This window comes from Gobio gobio (genome assembly GCF_949357685.1).
Source record: "Gobio gobio genome assembly, chromosome: 8".
NCBI lineage: Eukaryota > Metazoa > Chordata > Actinopteri > Cypriniformes > Gobionidae > Gobio > Gobio gobio.
Window position 1 is genome coordinate 4,774,144 of NC_137114.1, and position 16,322 is coordinate 4,790,465.

Consider the following 16,322-nt stretch of genomic DNA (forward strand, 5'->3'; position numbering starts at 1 on the left):
TGCATATAGTACATATTCCTATATATTGAATTAAACTATGGATAATCAACGTGTGTGTCTCCAATCCTAAAGTCACGTCTGATGATATGAACATGAGCTTCAACTTTAGCTGTTCGTCAAAGTGTTTCCGGTCACACACTGCAAAACATGCTTTTGTCACGCAGTATTGTCGTCTCGTTTCCAGTCCAGATATCGAAACATTCTTACATTAAGAAGCATTTACTAGACAAGCAAGAATTTTTGTCTTGTTTTGGGGAAAAAAATACTCAAAATGAAGTGTAAAATAAGCAACTAATCTTGTTTTCTGTTTCAGATTATTTTGCTTCCTTTATTTTAAGCAAAAACTCACTTAATTTTGAGTTATTTCCCCCAAAACAAGACATTAATTGTACTTGTGTAGTAAATGCTTCATTAGATATCTGGACTGGAAACCAGACTAAAATACCATAAGAAAAGCATCTTTTGGAGTGTTTTTGTCTTATTTCCAGTCCAAATTCCTAAAAAAATCTTGAATCAAGATGTTTTTACTAGATAAGAGCAATGACTTCAGATACTTTTAACTGGTTTCTGGGGGAAAACAATCTAAAGGAAGTGAGTTTTGGCTTAAAACAAGCTAAATGATCTCACTGTAAAAAATATGATCAATAAGTTATGACAACACTTCCTTTAACTCACCAAAATAAGTTTTGTCAACTTTTTAAAATAAGTTATAGAAGATTTAACTCATTTTAATGTAAGATTTAAGTCAGTTTAATGTAATTGAAGTTAAAATGACTAAGTTGATTGTACTTGAACATTTAAGGCAGTATTTTTGTTTACAGTGTGCCAATGGGGTAAGAAAAATCATCTTGTTTTCCGTTTCAGATTATTTTGCTTCCCTTATTTTAAGCAAAAACTCACTTAATTTTGAGTTATTTCCCCCCAAAACAAGACATTAATTGTACTTGTGTAGTAAACGCTTCTTTATTAGATATTTGGACTGGAAACCAGACTAAAATACCATAAGAAAAGCATTTATTGCAGTGTTTTTGTCTTGTTTCCAGTCCAAATACCTACAAAATCTTAAATCAAGATGTTTTTACTAGATAAGTGCAATGACTTCAGATACTTTTGACTGGTTTCTGGGGGAAAACAATCTAAAGGAAGTGAGTTTTGGCTTAAAACAAGCTAAATGATCTCACTGTCAAAAATATGATCAATAAATTATGACAACACTTGCTTTAACTCACCAAAATAAGTTTTGTCAACTTTTTAAAATAAGTTATAGAAGATTCAACTCATTTTTTAAACTCAGTTTAATGTAATTGAAGTTAAAATGACTAGGTTGATTGTACTTGAACATTTAAGGCAGTATTTATTTTTACACTGTGCCAATGGGGTAAGAAAAATCATCTTGTTTTTATTTCTATCTAACCCCATCGCCAGACAATTTAGCTTGTTTTAAGCAAAAACTCACTTTGATTTTATTTTCCAGAAAACAAGAAACATCTGATGTCATTGTACTAAAATGCCTCTTGATTTAAGACGGTATTGTTTAGATATGAAGTGTGGAAAGCCAGCGGATCAGTGTGTGTAACGTACCTTCTCCATGATGTGGGACAGGCTGCTGAGCAGGGATCGGGCGGCCGAGGTGCAGGGCCGTGTGTGTCGAGGCACCGGAGAGCCCGTCGCAAGAGCCACAACTACAAAAAACACAGCGTCTGCACACACACACACACACACACACACCTCACTCTGTCAATCAAAGCGACCCTTAACACATGACACCAGCTTTCATTAAAGCAGTCAAATGTAACTCCTTGTGTATGAGCTACTCACAGATCTTCATGGTGTGTGTCGTCAGGTCAGAGTGTGTGTTCTAGTAAGAGTGTGATGGGCTTTATACTCACTGATGGGGGAATCCCTCTCACACACACACAGAGACAGAGGTTTCTTTTGGTTTGTTGTTGTGCTGAAACTGGAATAAACACACATGTGCTCATCACAGTGACCTCAGCACACAACAAGCTCCCGTTCTCACTTCATTCAAACGCCTAACACAACCACACACACAACCACACACATTATATCATGCTCAGCGTGTGTGTGTGTGAACGTGTTGTTGAAGATGCGGCAATAAAGCGGTAATAATGTGTAATAACAGTCCATCTCAAATAGAATATGATACATAAATTCATCTTGATTCGTGGGAGTTGACAAATTTCCAATGTGAAACATGATTCATTTAACAAAGTGGCACATAATTCAGAAGCTAGAAAGAAAAATCACTTTTGAAATGACTTCATGACATTTCTGGAAAGTTTGGTCACAATTTGACACAAATGAGCGCTGTGAAAGTTTAATCGTAAAGCATTAACAGACGACCCGCACGCCACAGTCTATGAAACCAAGTTTTATTTTTCTTATTTTATACATATCTGTACATAAGCATCTCCCTCAAATAAAGAATCTGAATACAATAGAATGAAAATGATATTAACACACTTATTATTCAAAGGACTGGTGTCAGAATCAACATTCACGAAATGTTGAAGACCAATCGGAGTGAACGTTACCAAAAGCTACAAGTCGACTACAAGGCAGGCGTGTTTCCTCGAGAGCACCTTCACGAAGAGACGCCTGAGCTGTTAAACACTGTCTTCTTCTTCTAAACCTTTTCTCACGAGGCGCTTTTACACCATTTTATGTTTTGACAGTTATAATTTAGTGGCAAACGTAAAAGATTGGAACGGATCTATGAGGAAGCCGATCGCTCGGAGCTCGTCCTGGACCCTCGCTGGAGCTGGAGCGGCCGATCATCAGCAGTTATGAACCACAGAAGCAAAGGAAAGGTGTGTGTTCTGCACTGATGGTGTGTGTGTGTGTGTGTGTGGAGGGTGTGCGGCTTTCATTTGGACGGCGTCTTCTCCGCCAGGTGCTTCTGCTGGCTCTGGGCGTGCCTGTGGAAACACACACACACACACACACACACACACTGAGTGTCCATGTTTTATGGGGACGTTCATCATTACACATAATGATTTTTATACTGTACAAACTGTACACTGCAAAAAAGGCTTTTCTTACTTAGTATTTTTGTCTTGTTTTCAGTCCAAATATCTAAAAAATCTTACATTAAGAAGCATTTACTAGACAAGCAAAAGTGTTTGCCTTGTTTTGGGGGAAAATAACTTAAAATAAGCAAAATAATCTTCATTCAAACAGAAAACAAGATTATTTTGCTTACCCCATTGGCAGATTATTTGCTTATTTTAAGCAAAACTCCCTTCATTTTGAGTTATTTCCCCCAAAACAAGACAAACACTTTTGCTTGTCTAGTAAATGCTTCTTAATGTAAGATTTTTTAGATATTTGGACTGAAAACAAGACAAAAATACTAAGAAAAGCATTTTTCGCATTGTATATTCCCAACAACAAATGATTTATAAGCTGTTTTCCCTCATGGGTTAGGATATTGCCATCTTTGTGGGGCATTATATTTTGTTTCAAGTAAGGGAAATGTTGAATATCTCTCTATAGTGTTAGTTGTAGTTAACTGTGATAACCCTGGGCCAGTGTGTTCAGGAATATAAAGGGGTATTTGGGTCACACTTTATAATAATTGGCCTTTACTATACTAAACCATTTGGTAGGTATTAGGCCCCACACTCAAAAAAACAAGCTGTTGAACAAACTTAATTCAATTAAGGAAAACTTTTCCACGAAATTCAATTACGTTTTTCCAACAAAATCTAATTGGTTGTGAAATTATTTGTTGTATGAACTTAAAATCATGTAATTCCAACTAGATAAAGCAGGATAAAGAGGGGTAGAACTGATGACCATGTTTAGACCGAATTTATTTTCATTATTTCTATAAAAACTAGTAGACAACACTTGTTCACATGCTAAGTGTAACTCAAGTAATGATCCAGTAAAACATCACCGGCATTAGCACTATCTCAGCATAAGGACACCTCACAAATCCACACAACATTTAAAGGGTCATGAAACCCTAAACTAGGTTTTTCTGAGATTTTAACAGAAGTGTGTGTGTTGAACATCATGGAAGACAATATTAGCATCTGTTCGTTTTGAATGTGGGAGAAAACTGGTTAATTTTAAACCTGTTTGCTCTATTTTTAACTTCCTGGTTTAAATTCGTCTTCATGTCAACGTCATAGGCTGTGACGTTTTCTCGTACTATAGTACGGCGTTGACTAATCGGTGTCTCATTAATTATTCATGAGACTGTGTGTCTTTGTCCTATGAGAAGACGCGTTGCTTAATTCATGACAGCACACGTTGATTGGCATTTTCCTCTGACTGGCGCTTCAAACAGTGAGATACAGTAAGTGAGAGCTGCATTAATGGATCCAAAACGAGTGTTTTCTCCGCTTTGTATGAGTTTTTACGTTTCCTACGTTCTCTTCAACAGATCCTGAGTCTTCACACAAACACCATTCATCCACACTGTGAGTGTGACCGCTCTTCACGACCATTTATCCGGCTTATAAAAACTACACAAGTTATCAAAGGTATGCAACAGCGTGTTCATATATATTTTTGATGCAGAGAACAAACTGCGAATGGCTGTGCATTTAATTGTCCATTGAATTATAGCTGTCACAGGATATATATGTGTGTGTGTGTGTGTGTAACGGTGAGCTTCCATGTGTGTATTGTGTTGCGTGTAACTTAATGGTCATTTGTGGGAAACTTTGATGCTTTTAATGAGAGCGAAATGAAATGGTCAGAATCAGAAGCCGTTGATGTGCGGTCAGTCTCTCCTCGGCCCCGCCCACTCCGCCGCTAAACCACGCCCACTTTATAGCATTTTTCAAAACTGTGGTGAGAACTGACGGATGCTGAAACTGGGGATTTCACGACCCTTTAAATGTCAAATATAATATCAGACTTTAACAGGCTTTTCCCTTTACTAAAAAACACATTAAACCGCACTTCAACATTTACTCTCCTGATCCATCCCTATGCAAAGCATGCTGGGAACTAGAAACACACTGCCCAGTTCAGTCAGCGCAAATGATTCACGTGGTCCCAACACAAACACTGCAAAAAATGCTTCTCTTACTTAGTATTTTTGTCTTGTTTTCAGTCCAAATATCTAAAAAATCTTACATTAAGGAGCATTTACTAGACAAGCAAAAGTGTTTGTCTTGTTTTGGGGGAAAATAACTCAAAATGAAGGGAGTTTTTGCTTAAAATAAGCAAATAATCTGCCAATGGGGTAAGCAAAATAATCTTGTTTTCTGTTTGAATTAAGATTATTTTGCTTATTTTAAGCAAAAACTCCCTTCATTTTGAGTTATTTTTCCCCAAAACAAGACAAGAAGCATTTACTAGCCAAATAAAAATGATTGTTTTGAGAATTTTTAGATGTTTGGACCAGAAACAAGACAAAAATACTAAGTAAGAAAAGCATTTTTTTGCAGTGAATGCTTTAGGTTAGCTTAACATTTTACACATTTTATTTCATTTCACGTAATACAATTTAGCAAAATGGCAATTAAGTAAAAAACTAAAGAGTTGTGTTGTTTCAGCTTCTTTTATTTAAATAAACTGAGCGAACAGCTAGAATAGGGTGACCATATTTCGATTACCGAAAACCAGGACACTCGGCCCGGCTCAAATTATACTCGAAGTTTACTCAAAGATTCCTTATTCATTTCAATACATTTAAAGTATGGATAGAAAATTGTTATATTAGGGCCAGGACAGGACGTTTGGTCACCCTAAGAGTGCATTTTACAGATCTGGTGCTCTTAGGGCGTGTCCAAATCTACTTTTGCTCGTTTAACAAGGGGGAAAACGGTCAGTGCTCCAGGCACATGGTCCAGATGGGTCGTCCCTCGTCTCTTAATGAGTCATGGGTGTGTTTTGGTGCAATAAACCAATCAGAGTCTCATCTCCCTTTCCATTTAAAAACTAGTTGTGCTCGACCAATGGATTCACTCTTTACATGAGGCAAGACTGAACGCTTCTCCAGAGAGGAATCCTTTTATTTTTGTGTATGCGTGTTGTGCACCACCTATAGGCTCATATCACTAACACACCCTTTAAATAACACACAGATACTGCACTACTGACTTTAGAGTGTGTGTTGGTCAATGGTCAGTGGTTTTCAGTTCCTCACAATAGCAACGCTCCAGATCACAGCTGGTGTTCAGACCAGACGCCCATGGCTCAACAGATGAGCAGTGCATTCAATTACCAATTAGTATTTACACCGTTAACTTTACCCCATCCATTCCCATCTCTAACCCCTAACCCCACCGCTACTCCTGAACGCAACCATAGCCCAAACTCACTCGCAGTAAAGCTGGGGATCTTCCAGAACAACACAAACAGTGAACACACAGTCTTGTGGTATTTAATAGCAGTTAAGGCCAACTAATATAAAGTGTGAGCAGAACTTCCTCCTTCACTGAAGCACTTTTACACAATCACTTTTCCACAAATAAAAAAGTGCACTTCTAACAGTTTCAGTCAGACTCTCTGGCCTGTTTACAGCTGGTATTGAGATGTGTTTCTTCAGTCTATGGGCGGGTAAATGTATCTCTCGCTCTAATGGACAATATAAGCTCACGCAATTTACATATGAACTCTTTCAGGGGCTGTTTGAGTGCATTTGATCACATGAGCGTTTTCTGACAGTGGACAAGCTCAAAGCGTTTTACACCTGTATTTAGATCGTCCACTTGTGATCCGATCGACGGAAACGCTTCTCAATACCAGCTGTGAACAGAGCTTCAGAGACTTCTGATTGGGTGGTTTAAAGCACGCGCTGGTCACCTGGTCAAGTCCTCGATGTCCACTAACATGGCGTCCTGCTCCATGTGAAGCTCGTCCCGCATCAGCAGCAGCTGCACCAGCTCCTCATTCAGACCTGCACAACCAAACCTCCGTCAGCCACAAGAGATTTACACTACACACTTCAATAGGAGAGGAAGAAGTGTGTGTCGTACCCTCGATCTGCGAGTGCAGGTCGTTGACGATGACCTGAAGCTGTCCGTGAGACATGTCTCTGAGGTCTGTGGGCTTCAGACTCCTCTTCATCAGACACTCACTGATGTGTGGCATGTGAGGAAGCTGCAAACACACACACACACACACACACACAATGAATACAAGGACCCAACCAAGAAACATTCCCATTAAAGGGATATCAGCCCATGATTTACTTCCCCTCAAGTCATCCAAAGGTGTGTATGACATTCTTCATTCAGACGAACACAATCAGAGTTATATTAATAAATATTCTGACTAATCCAAGCTTTATAATGACAGTGAATGGGGGACGAGATTTTGAAGCACAAAAAGAGCATCTATCCTTTATTAACCTCCCGGAGCTGTGTGGAGCAGTTATATGATGGATGGATGGATGATGGATAGATGCACTTTTATGATGGACAGATGCTCTTTTATGATAGACAGATGCACTTTTATGATGGACAGATGCTCTTTTATGATGGACAGATGCACTTTTATGATGGACAGATGCTCTTTTATGATGGACAGATGCACTTTTATGATGGATAGATGCTCTTTTATGATAGACAGATGCACTTTTATGATGAATAGATGCTCTTTTATGATGGACAGATGCACTTTTATGATGGATAGATGCTCTTTTATGATAGACAGATGCACTTTTATGATGGACAGATGCTCTTTTATGATGGACAGATGCTCTTTTATGATGGACAGATGCACTTTTATGATGGATAGATGCACTTTTATGATGGATAGATGCACTTTTATGATGGATAGATGCACTTTTATGATGGACAGATGCACTTTTATGATGGATAGATGCACTTTTATGATGGATAGATGCACTTTTATGATGGACAGATGCTCTTTTATGATGGACAGATGCACTTTTATGATGGACAGATGCTCTTTTATGATGGACAGATGCTCTTTTATGATGGACAGATGCACTTTTATGATGGATAGATGCTCTTTTATGATGGACAGATGCTCTTTTATGATGGACAGATGCACTTTTATGATGGACAGATGCACTTTTATGATGGATAGATGCACTTTTATGATGGATAGATGCACTTTTATGATGGACAGATGCTCTTTTATGATGGACAGATGCACTTTTATGATGGACAGATGCTCTTTTATGATGGACAGATGCTCTTTTATGATGGACAGATGCACTTTTATGATGGATAGATGCTCTTTTATGATGGACAGATGCTCTTTTATGATGGACAGATGCACTTTTATGACGGACAGATGCACTTTTATGATGGACAGATGCACTTTTATGATGGACAGATGCTCTTTTATGATGGACAGATGCACTTTTATGATGGATTGATGTCAGGATATTTATTAATATAACTGATTGTGTTCGTTTGAGAGAAGAATGTCATACACACCTAGGATGACTTGAGGGGGAGTAAATCATGGGGTAAACCTTTAAGTTATGAAAACTTTTTTTTTTCTTGGTCATGTTTCATCTTTCTTCAAACATTATGGGAACGTTACTTTTGAATGTCGTTCTGAAACAAGTAGTAACATTTAATGTAATATTTTCAGCTAAAATGTTTCAGAATGTTGCACCATAAGTGATGTCCAGTATAAAGATGTATTAGTGCTAACGTTTTGAGAACATTATTAAAGATCAGATATTGTGTCTAGACTTTGAAGGAGCGTTGTGTACTGGAACTGGTTACTGGAAGAGCGTTTGTTCATATGAGCGTTAGCTGAACTTATGAGAACGTTCCCTGTCGGCTTTGGATATGAATCATGTAAGAGACTGGACCGATCGTGAGACGCACAAAACCAGTCATAATAGTCATCTGAAAGCTGAATAAATACCCTTTCCATTGATGTGTGGTTTTTTAGGACAATATTTGAATCTAGCTGAATCAAAAAAATCTAAATATTGAGAAAATCTCCTTTAAAGTTGTCCAAATGAAGTCCTTAGCAATGCATATTACTACTAATAATACATTTATGATATATTTTTACAGTTGGTCATTTACAAAATATCTTCATGGAACATGATCTTAATATCCTAATGATTTTTGGCATTAAAGAAAAATGGATAATTCTGAGCCACACGATGTGTTGTTGGCTATTGGCACAGATAAACCCGTGAGACGCTCGACTGGTTTAGTGCTCCAGGGTCACTGATGTAAGGTCAGGTTTTCACTTTAGCCTCAGGATGACACCACAGGTTCCAGAGAATTCCCTCAGTTTGTCCCTGATCATCATGTCAGCGGACATGAAGGATACTGAATTAAATAATTATAAACAGCAGATCACTTCACAGAAACTAAAGCAGGTTTTTTTACATTACAAATACTAGTATCACACATGGCAATTCTTCAGCAGCTCCAGGTAAAACACCCATCTCAAAGTTCCCATGAGGACGCGCTTCATTCTGACACAGTTTTACTTTCACTTGCTTGTGCTTTTTCCTGCTGAAAATGTTTTTCCCCATTAAAGAGAGAGATAATAAGGAGCTGGGCTGTTCAGAGACCGATGTAAGGTCAGCCGGAATCAGAGTAGAAACTGATTCAAAAGCACTGATTTCTTTTTCACATGTGGTTTGATGCAAAGACTGCAGAAACGCTCGTCTCATCATATGCCGCAAACTGGAAGACAACCTATTCCTTTTCATTAATATTCAGATATATTACGGATTGGACTGATCAGATGCACTCAAGAAAGGATTTTTACGCTACTGTTCAGTTTATTTAAAAGAGCATGTGTCGGTTAAGTAGGCCAAAAATAACATTTGACGCTTGTTCAGTTTACCTAAATAATCCAACACGATTCTTTCAGCCACTTTACTCAATCCACTTGAGCCCAGAGTACACGCATGATGTGTTTTAAAATAGAATTATAGAAACTAGGAACAGGACTTCCCCTTCCCATCATTTCTTCAAGATCATGTTTAATGTTGTTTTATGTTTGTGTTTAAAAGAGTTTCTGCTATGCTAGTGTGTTTGTGGTGAAGTGTAGATCAGGGGTTTTCAAACTTTATGACCCCCAAATACGATTAACCTTTTATGAGTGACCCCCTTCCTAAAATCCATCTCTATATCTTTATGTATGAAAAACATTGAATCTGTTAGATAAATAGTAAGTGTGACATTATAAATACAACATTGTTTCCAAACTTAAATGGGATATACTTAATTTTGGATGTGTAAACCTGAAGAAGAACATTTTCTATTAAAAATAATTTGTATTAGCAACTTATGCAATACATGTATGTAAGACGTTTACGTACTGCGTTAAGAAAACTGCCTTACAACCCCAGTGAGCGAGATAAAGGGGACTATAGTGAGAGAAACTCACTAGAAAGATACAAAGCAAACATATTATACGGCAGGAAATGTTTGGTACACCTTATCTATTTTTGCTTTGTCTTTTTATTCTCTGAAATGTTCTGGACCCCAGTTTGAAGACCCCTGGTGTAGAGCATGTGTTTGGGGCGAGGACCTGCTAACAACAATTAAAGCTGTTTTGATTTTCGTTTGATATTAATTTTAGGATAATTGAACTTGAATGTTAACCTGATTCAACTAAATGGCTTTACCTTATTAACCTTACACTGTAAACCCTAACGCTCAAAATAATGCACTGGTTTGAGTAGAGCCAACTCAAATTTAACAAATGAGTTCAATCAAATCAACTTTCATGAGTATTTGGCACTTTCTTTTTCTTTGAGTTCTCAAAACTGACACATTTTCAGTAAAGTTTCATTGTTTTGAGTTTTATGAACTTGTTTATTTTCATTTAGACTAACTTAAATTTAACCGAAACTGGGCTGGGATTTCTATTTCCCAGGATGCTTTGCCATGGCACTCAAAAGTGAGTATAAATGCTACAATTAAGTGTTATATAATGTTGTTGTGCTCGATTATCGTTAAGGTGGAGGTTCAGTAGTGTTTGATGTCTTGTTATGCTAGTTTAGAAGAGTTTCTGTTATGTTTGGTTGTTTTGTAGGGTTTCCATCATGTGGCGAGTGGAGCGTGAGCTTAGTTTGAGAACATATTTATACTGTCCAGCCCCCAAAAAAGTCGCTGTTTGGATTTAAATAAGCAAATGCTTAAGAGTCAATGATTGGATCATAATTGCAAGTGATTATTATGTTCTTATCATGTTATATGTTTGGCAACAGTTCTTCTAACCCTGATTGGTGGAGTGTGTAGCTTTTCATGTCTTTATCAACCATGTATGAAGACACATCATGGCCATATTCCAGGATCACAATGTCGAGATTTATCAAAGTGTGAAAGAATGGTTGAGAGGGATCATGAAGGATCATTTCCACACATGAATCTGCACCTCTGAGTCCAGTCCTTACATTCATTGACCGTCTTTGGGGTGTGCTGGAGGAGACTTTACAGAGTGCTGGACTCTTGCATTGGCAATTCAAGAGCTGGACCAAAAATCACAGCATTTATTTCATCAAGATATGCATACATTTTTGGTCCAGATCTTGTATTGCCAAGTGTAAAGTCTCCTCCAGCACATCCCAAAGACGCTCAATGAATGTAAGGTAAAAAACATTATGTTGCTGTCCTCATTCAGTAATAACTATGTAATGCTTACGCTATCAAAGCCTTGTGTAACTAATTAGCAAGGTAGCATTTATTGAAATAGCTAGTTAAAACAAGCCAAGTTTCCACTACTCATTTTTTTAAATTGAGATGACATGGTAATTTCTAAGTTAAATGTATGAATTGGCTTACTCACACATTTCAAGTTAAGAGCACGAGTACAAAATACAACTTTCTGCTTACTTAAACCTTACATTGCTTAACTTAAACTTGATGTAACTGATTACCTCAATTTTGTTGAGTTTTGCCAATTTATTGGGGTTTACAATGCATGTAAAATACTTGACTGAAATAAACAATGTTAATTAAATGCAGCATAACCCAGAAAAAGTGAACTGGATAATGACACTATTTTCCTCAGTAGAGCTGAAATGGATTTGGTCTCATAATTGATGGATTTGGCAACATTAACACAGTTATTTCCCTGTTTATTACCGTGACGCTGCTTTGCAACTATCTGTATTGTATAAAGCCCTATAGACTTAGAGCTGATCTCAAAAGCTTCAGTAGAGGTGTGTGCGAGGACATATTTCATATGGTAAAATCCGGCTCTCCTGCTATCTTCGGCCCAGCGTGAACTTTAGTTGATGAACATGAGGCCGCTCGACACACGTGGAGCTGGAAAGATTCATCCTTGCTCAGTGTCTGTGCTGTTCCTCTCCATAAGTTAAAATGTCTCATTTTAAACTAGAGCTGCGTTCTGCATGAGTTCAAGATGCTGACAATGAAATTTACATTCGAACTTACACTGTGTGCTTCCTTTCACAAACAGCCTGAATGCTGATGCGTCTGGTGTTATAGTTTACAATATACCAGAAGACCTCAATCCACGAGTTACATTCTCATCTACAACCACGGGACAGATGCAAAGTGTGCATTTGAGTCTCATGCAGAGGAATCATCTTGTTACAGATAGTAGTGAGATGTGGAGGATGCTGATTGGTCCATATAATAGAGTCACAGCTTTAAAGGGCTCCTATAAAACCCCTTTTTACAAGAAGTATCTGATGTCCCCAGAGTTTGAGCTCAAAATACCCCACAGATCATTTTTATAGCATGTTAAAATTGTCACTTTTTCAGGGTGAATGTGCCGTTTTTGTGTGTGTCCCTTTACATGCAAATGAGCTGCTGCTCCCGCCCCCTTTCAGGAAGAGGGCGGAGCTTCAAGAGCTCATGTAAGCAGCTCTGATTACCTCATGCAGACACACACACTGAAAATATCAGAAACTCTTCGGTCTTTTATGATCAAACCGGAGTCGTACAATGATGGAGAGACCCCAGAAGATGTAGAATGAGACAGGACGTTTCTGAAGGGATAGATGATAAGTTTATGAGTTGTTGTTTATGCTCAAACAGCGACACTAATTTAATGAATTATTATAATTTGTTACATTTATATAGCGCTTTTCTAGGCACTCAAAGCGCTTTACATAGAAGGGGGGAATCTCCTCAACCACCACCAATGTGCAGCACCACCTGGATGATACGACGGCAGCCATTTTGTACCAGAACACCCACCACACACCAGCTTATTGGTGGAGAGGAGACAGAGTGATGAAGCCAATCGTATATACATATATGGGGATGATTGTGAGGCCATGATGGACAGGGGGCAATGGGCAAATATGGCCAGGATGCCGGGGTTACACCCCTACTCTTTATCGAAGGGCCACAGAGAGTCAGGACCTCGGTTTAACGTCTCATCCGAAGGACGGACTACACACTCACTAAAGTTACACAAGTGCAACACTGGCTGGAGTGACATGATGAAGGTTTCTCCTACAGGACGAGCTAAAGCCAGTGTGACCTTAAGTGTGGTTTGAGATGATCTAATCATGGGCTGCCCCGCTGACAGGACCTGTGGGGAGAAACAGCATCACAAGCGCCACTTTAAGAGTGTTTCGAAGGAATTTACACAGCCAGAGGTCAGTTTTGTTCTTACTACCATAACATGTGCAGCCGCAGCAGCAGCGTCCCGCTGGAGGAGCGCAGATGAGGTGTGTGAGAGAACAACAGGAGAACTCATGAGCCCTGCAGTTTCACTCAGTGCGGGCGGCATCAGAGTGGCTGAACGCCGGTCGGGAGTGACCGCTGTGATTCTCGCATTTCCCGTGCAGGAGAAATCCCCCCGCAGTAAGACGCTCTGAGCTCGTCAAGAGGAAGTGCATATGGCCAGTTTTGCAAGCTGCTTCCTGCTCGGTGCGTCATAGTTTCAGTTTAGTAGGGGCCAGACGTGGAGCGAGTATCTAGCGTGCAGTGAAGGCGTTCTCGGCGAAAGACTTCAAGACGTCACTGACTGTCATGAATATGAATACTGTCACCATTGCTGTTTTGATTGTAAGTCTATATAAAGCCTGACCAGTAAACGTCACCTAAAGCGTGTCATAATAATATCCCCTCGGTGTACTTCTCATCTGACACCACGGACTACCCATCCAACCCCGAAACATTTCAAATGTGACAGTGATCGGACAGGTCTATGAAAGGGAAATGTCACGATCTATTAATATCCTGCACTGTACTCCATGCTGTATAATGATGGCCTAGTCATACTACCAGAAGTGATTAAAATGACATGAATTTCACACTTACTGTATCAAGATTGAAATAATGTCGGGCTTTATGGTTTCCCTTGTGAAAAAGAAGTACTTTAGCATGAGGTTATGGCTTTCATAGGACTTAAGTACATCTTTATTTGTATTGTCTTTTAAACATGGTTAAAGTGTACTGATTAATTTATGATAAACAAAAATATACTTTAATGTCATTTCAGAAACTTTGGTAACCCTTTATTTTAAGGTGGCGTAGTGACACGTTACTACAAGCACTTACTGTAGTAATAACAGTAAATTGTGAGTAATTACATGCAACTAACCCTAACCCTAAACCAAAGCCTAACTCTATAGTAAGTACATGTAGTTCATTAATATTATTCAGTACTTATTTGACTAAGTACAATATAACTATGTCAAGCTTTACATTTTATTTTAAGGTGTCATTGTTACATTGTATTATATATTTAAATACTGAGTAATATTAATTAACTATATGTGCTTACTATAGGGTTAGGGTTTGGTTTAGGGTTAATATAATATAATTTACTGTTTTGAGGACACTGTAAAATAGTGTTACTTTTATATATTACACATTGTAATGATGAAGTTGCGTTTTAGTACATTTAAAATACATTAACTTTAATAACACACTAACCGAGTACCTTACATGTGCTTTAGTGTGTTAGTCAACACAACAAAATAAGTGCACTTATTTAAAGCATGACAAAAGATTATTAAAACATAATGTACATTAAAGTAAAACTTTTCAACTTAAATTACAATGTTGACTTTTTAAGTGTACTAAAGAAAACAGTCCTGAAAGTGTGCTCTCTTGAGGTACGCTTAAGTGGCCTTTTATTTCATTAATACTATATTATCTGCAAGTCTGTAAGCCCGGATAAGTTGCCAAAACACAAAAAAATGAGGTAATCAGTTGCATCAAAGTTGAGAAATGTAAAGTTTAAGTAAGCAGGACTTGCAGATTTTTATTTTGTACTCATAGATTTTAACTGCGCTTAACTTGAAATATGTGAGTAAGTTAATTCATTCATTTAACTTAGAAATTACAATTTAATCAAATTTAAATATTTTTAGTAGTGGACACTTAGTGGGCTAGCTCGATAATTCAATAAATGCTACCTTGCTAACTGGTGACACAATGCTTTGATAGCATTAGCATAGCACTTGGTGAATGAGCAAACTAAGCTCACGCTCCACTCGTCACATGATGGAAACCCTACAAAACAACCAAACATAACAGAAACTCTTCTAAACTAGCATAACAAAACATCAAACACTACTGAACCTCCACCTTAACGACAATCGTGCACAACAACATTATATAACACTTAATTGTAGCATTTACTCTCACTTTTGAGTGCCATGGCAAAGCATGCTGGGAAATAAAAATCCCAGCCCAGTTTTGGTTAAATTTAAGTTAGTCTAAATGAAAATAAACAAGTTCATAAAACTCAAAACAATGAAACTGTTCAGATTACTTAAAATGTGTCAGTTTTGAGAACTCAAAGAAAAAGAAAGTGCTAAATACTCATAAAAGTTGATTTGATTGAACTAATTTGTTTAATTTGAGTTCGCTCTACTCAAACCAGTGCATTATTTTGAATGTTAGGGTTTACAGTGTATGTATAAATCTTATTATACCTACTGTATATATAGAATATGCCATTGAAAAAGCCTTATTTGCACCGAATATTGGAGAAATTATCATTGACACTTTCTTTTTTCCAACTGCACACACTCGCTCTGTGCTCCACTCCAGTTCCTGTCTGCGTGAACGCGTGTGACATGTGAAACGTGATGTGAGACAGCGTGAGATCAGCACGTACCAGGTCTGCCACAGGGGACTTCTTACGGTTCTGCTTCTCCACCTCCACCTGCATCTTGGCCATGGGTTTGGCCATAGCGAGCGCCAGCTTGGCCTCGGCCTGCAGCTTCTTCTGTCGGCTCAGGAAGTCCATGTCCTCCAGAGACTCGGAGTCGTCCTCCGTGGTGTCTCTGTCCGAGTAGGACGAACTCTGTTTGCTCTGAGGACGGATGAACAGAACACAGATGATTAGACACTTCCCCAGTCAGAGTGATTTAACTGTGCATTATTTCCTATTGTAATACAAAAGTGTATTATCAGCATAACAAACTGAAGTTGAGT

General features: G+C 38.2%; 2 protein-coding genes across 4 annotated transcripts in view; both read right to left on the minus strand.

The window, feature by feature from the left end:
• il12a (interleukin 12a) overlaps positions 1–2,926 on the minus strand; it is a 7,125-nt gene extending 4,199 nt beyond the window's left edge. Inside the window, exon 1 of the mRNA XM_079824403.1 lies at positions 1,582–2,926. Within this exon, the coding sequence (XP_079680529.1) occupies positions 1,582–1,590 (9 nt within the window). The 5' untranslated portion in view covers positions 1,591–2,926. The remainder of the gene's footprint in view (positions 1–1,581) is intronic.
• schip1 (schwannomin interacting protein 1) overlaps positions 1,819–16,322 on the minus strand; it is a 74,495-nt gene continuing 59,991 nt past the window's right edge. The window contains exons 4-7 of one of the 3 annotated variants that reach the window (XM_079824388.1): positions 16,003–16,200; positions 6,966–7,089; positions 6,793–6,886; positions 1,819–2,939 (exon numbers count right to left, since the gene is read on the minus strand). In XM_079824388.1, coding sequence (XP_079680514.1) covers positions 2,888–2,939; positions 6,793–6,886; positions 6,966–7,089; positions 16,003–16,200 — 468 coding nt within the window. In that variant the 3' untranslated portion in view covers positions 1,819–2,887. The remainder of the gene's footprint in view (positions 2,940–6,792; positions 6,887–6,965; positions 7,090–16,002; positions 16,201–16,322) is intronic. The other 2 variants (XM_079824387.1, XM_079824389.1) reach the window with 2 other exon arrangements.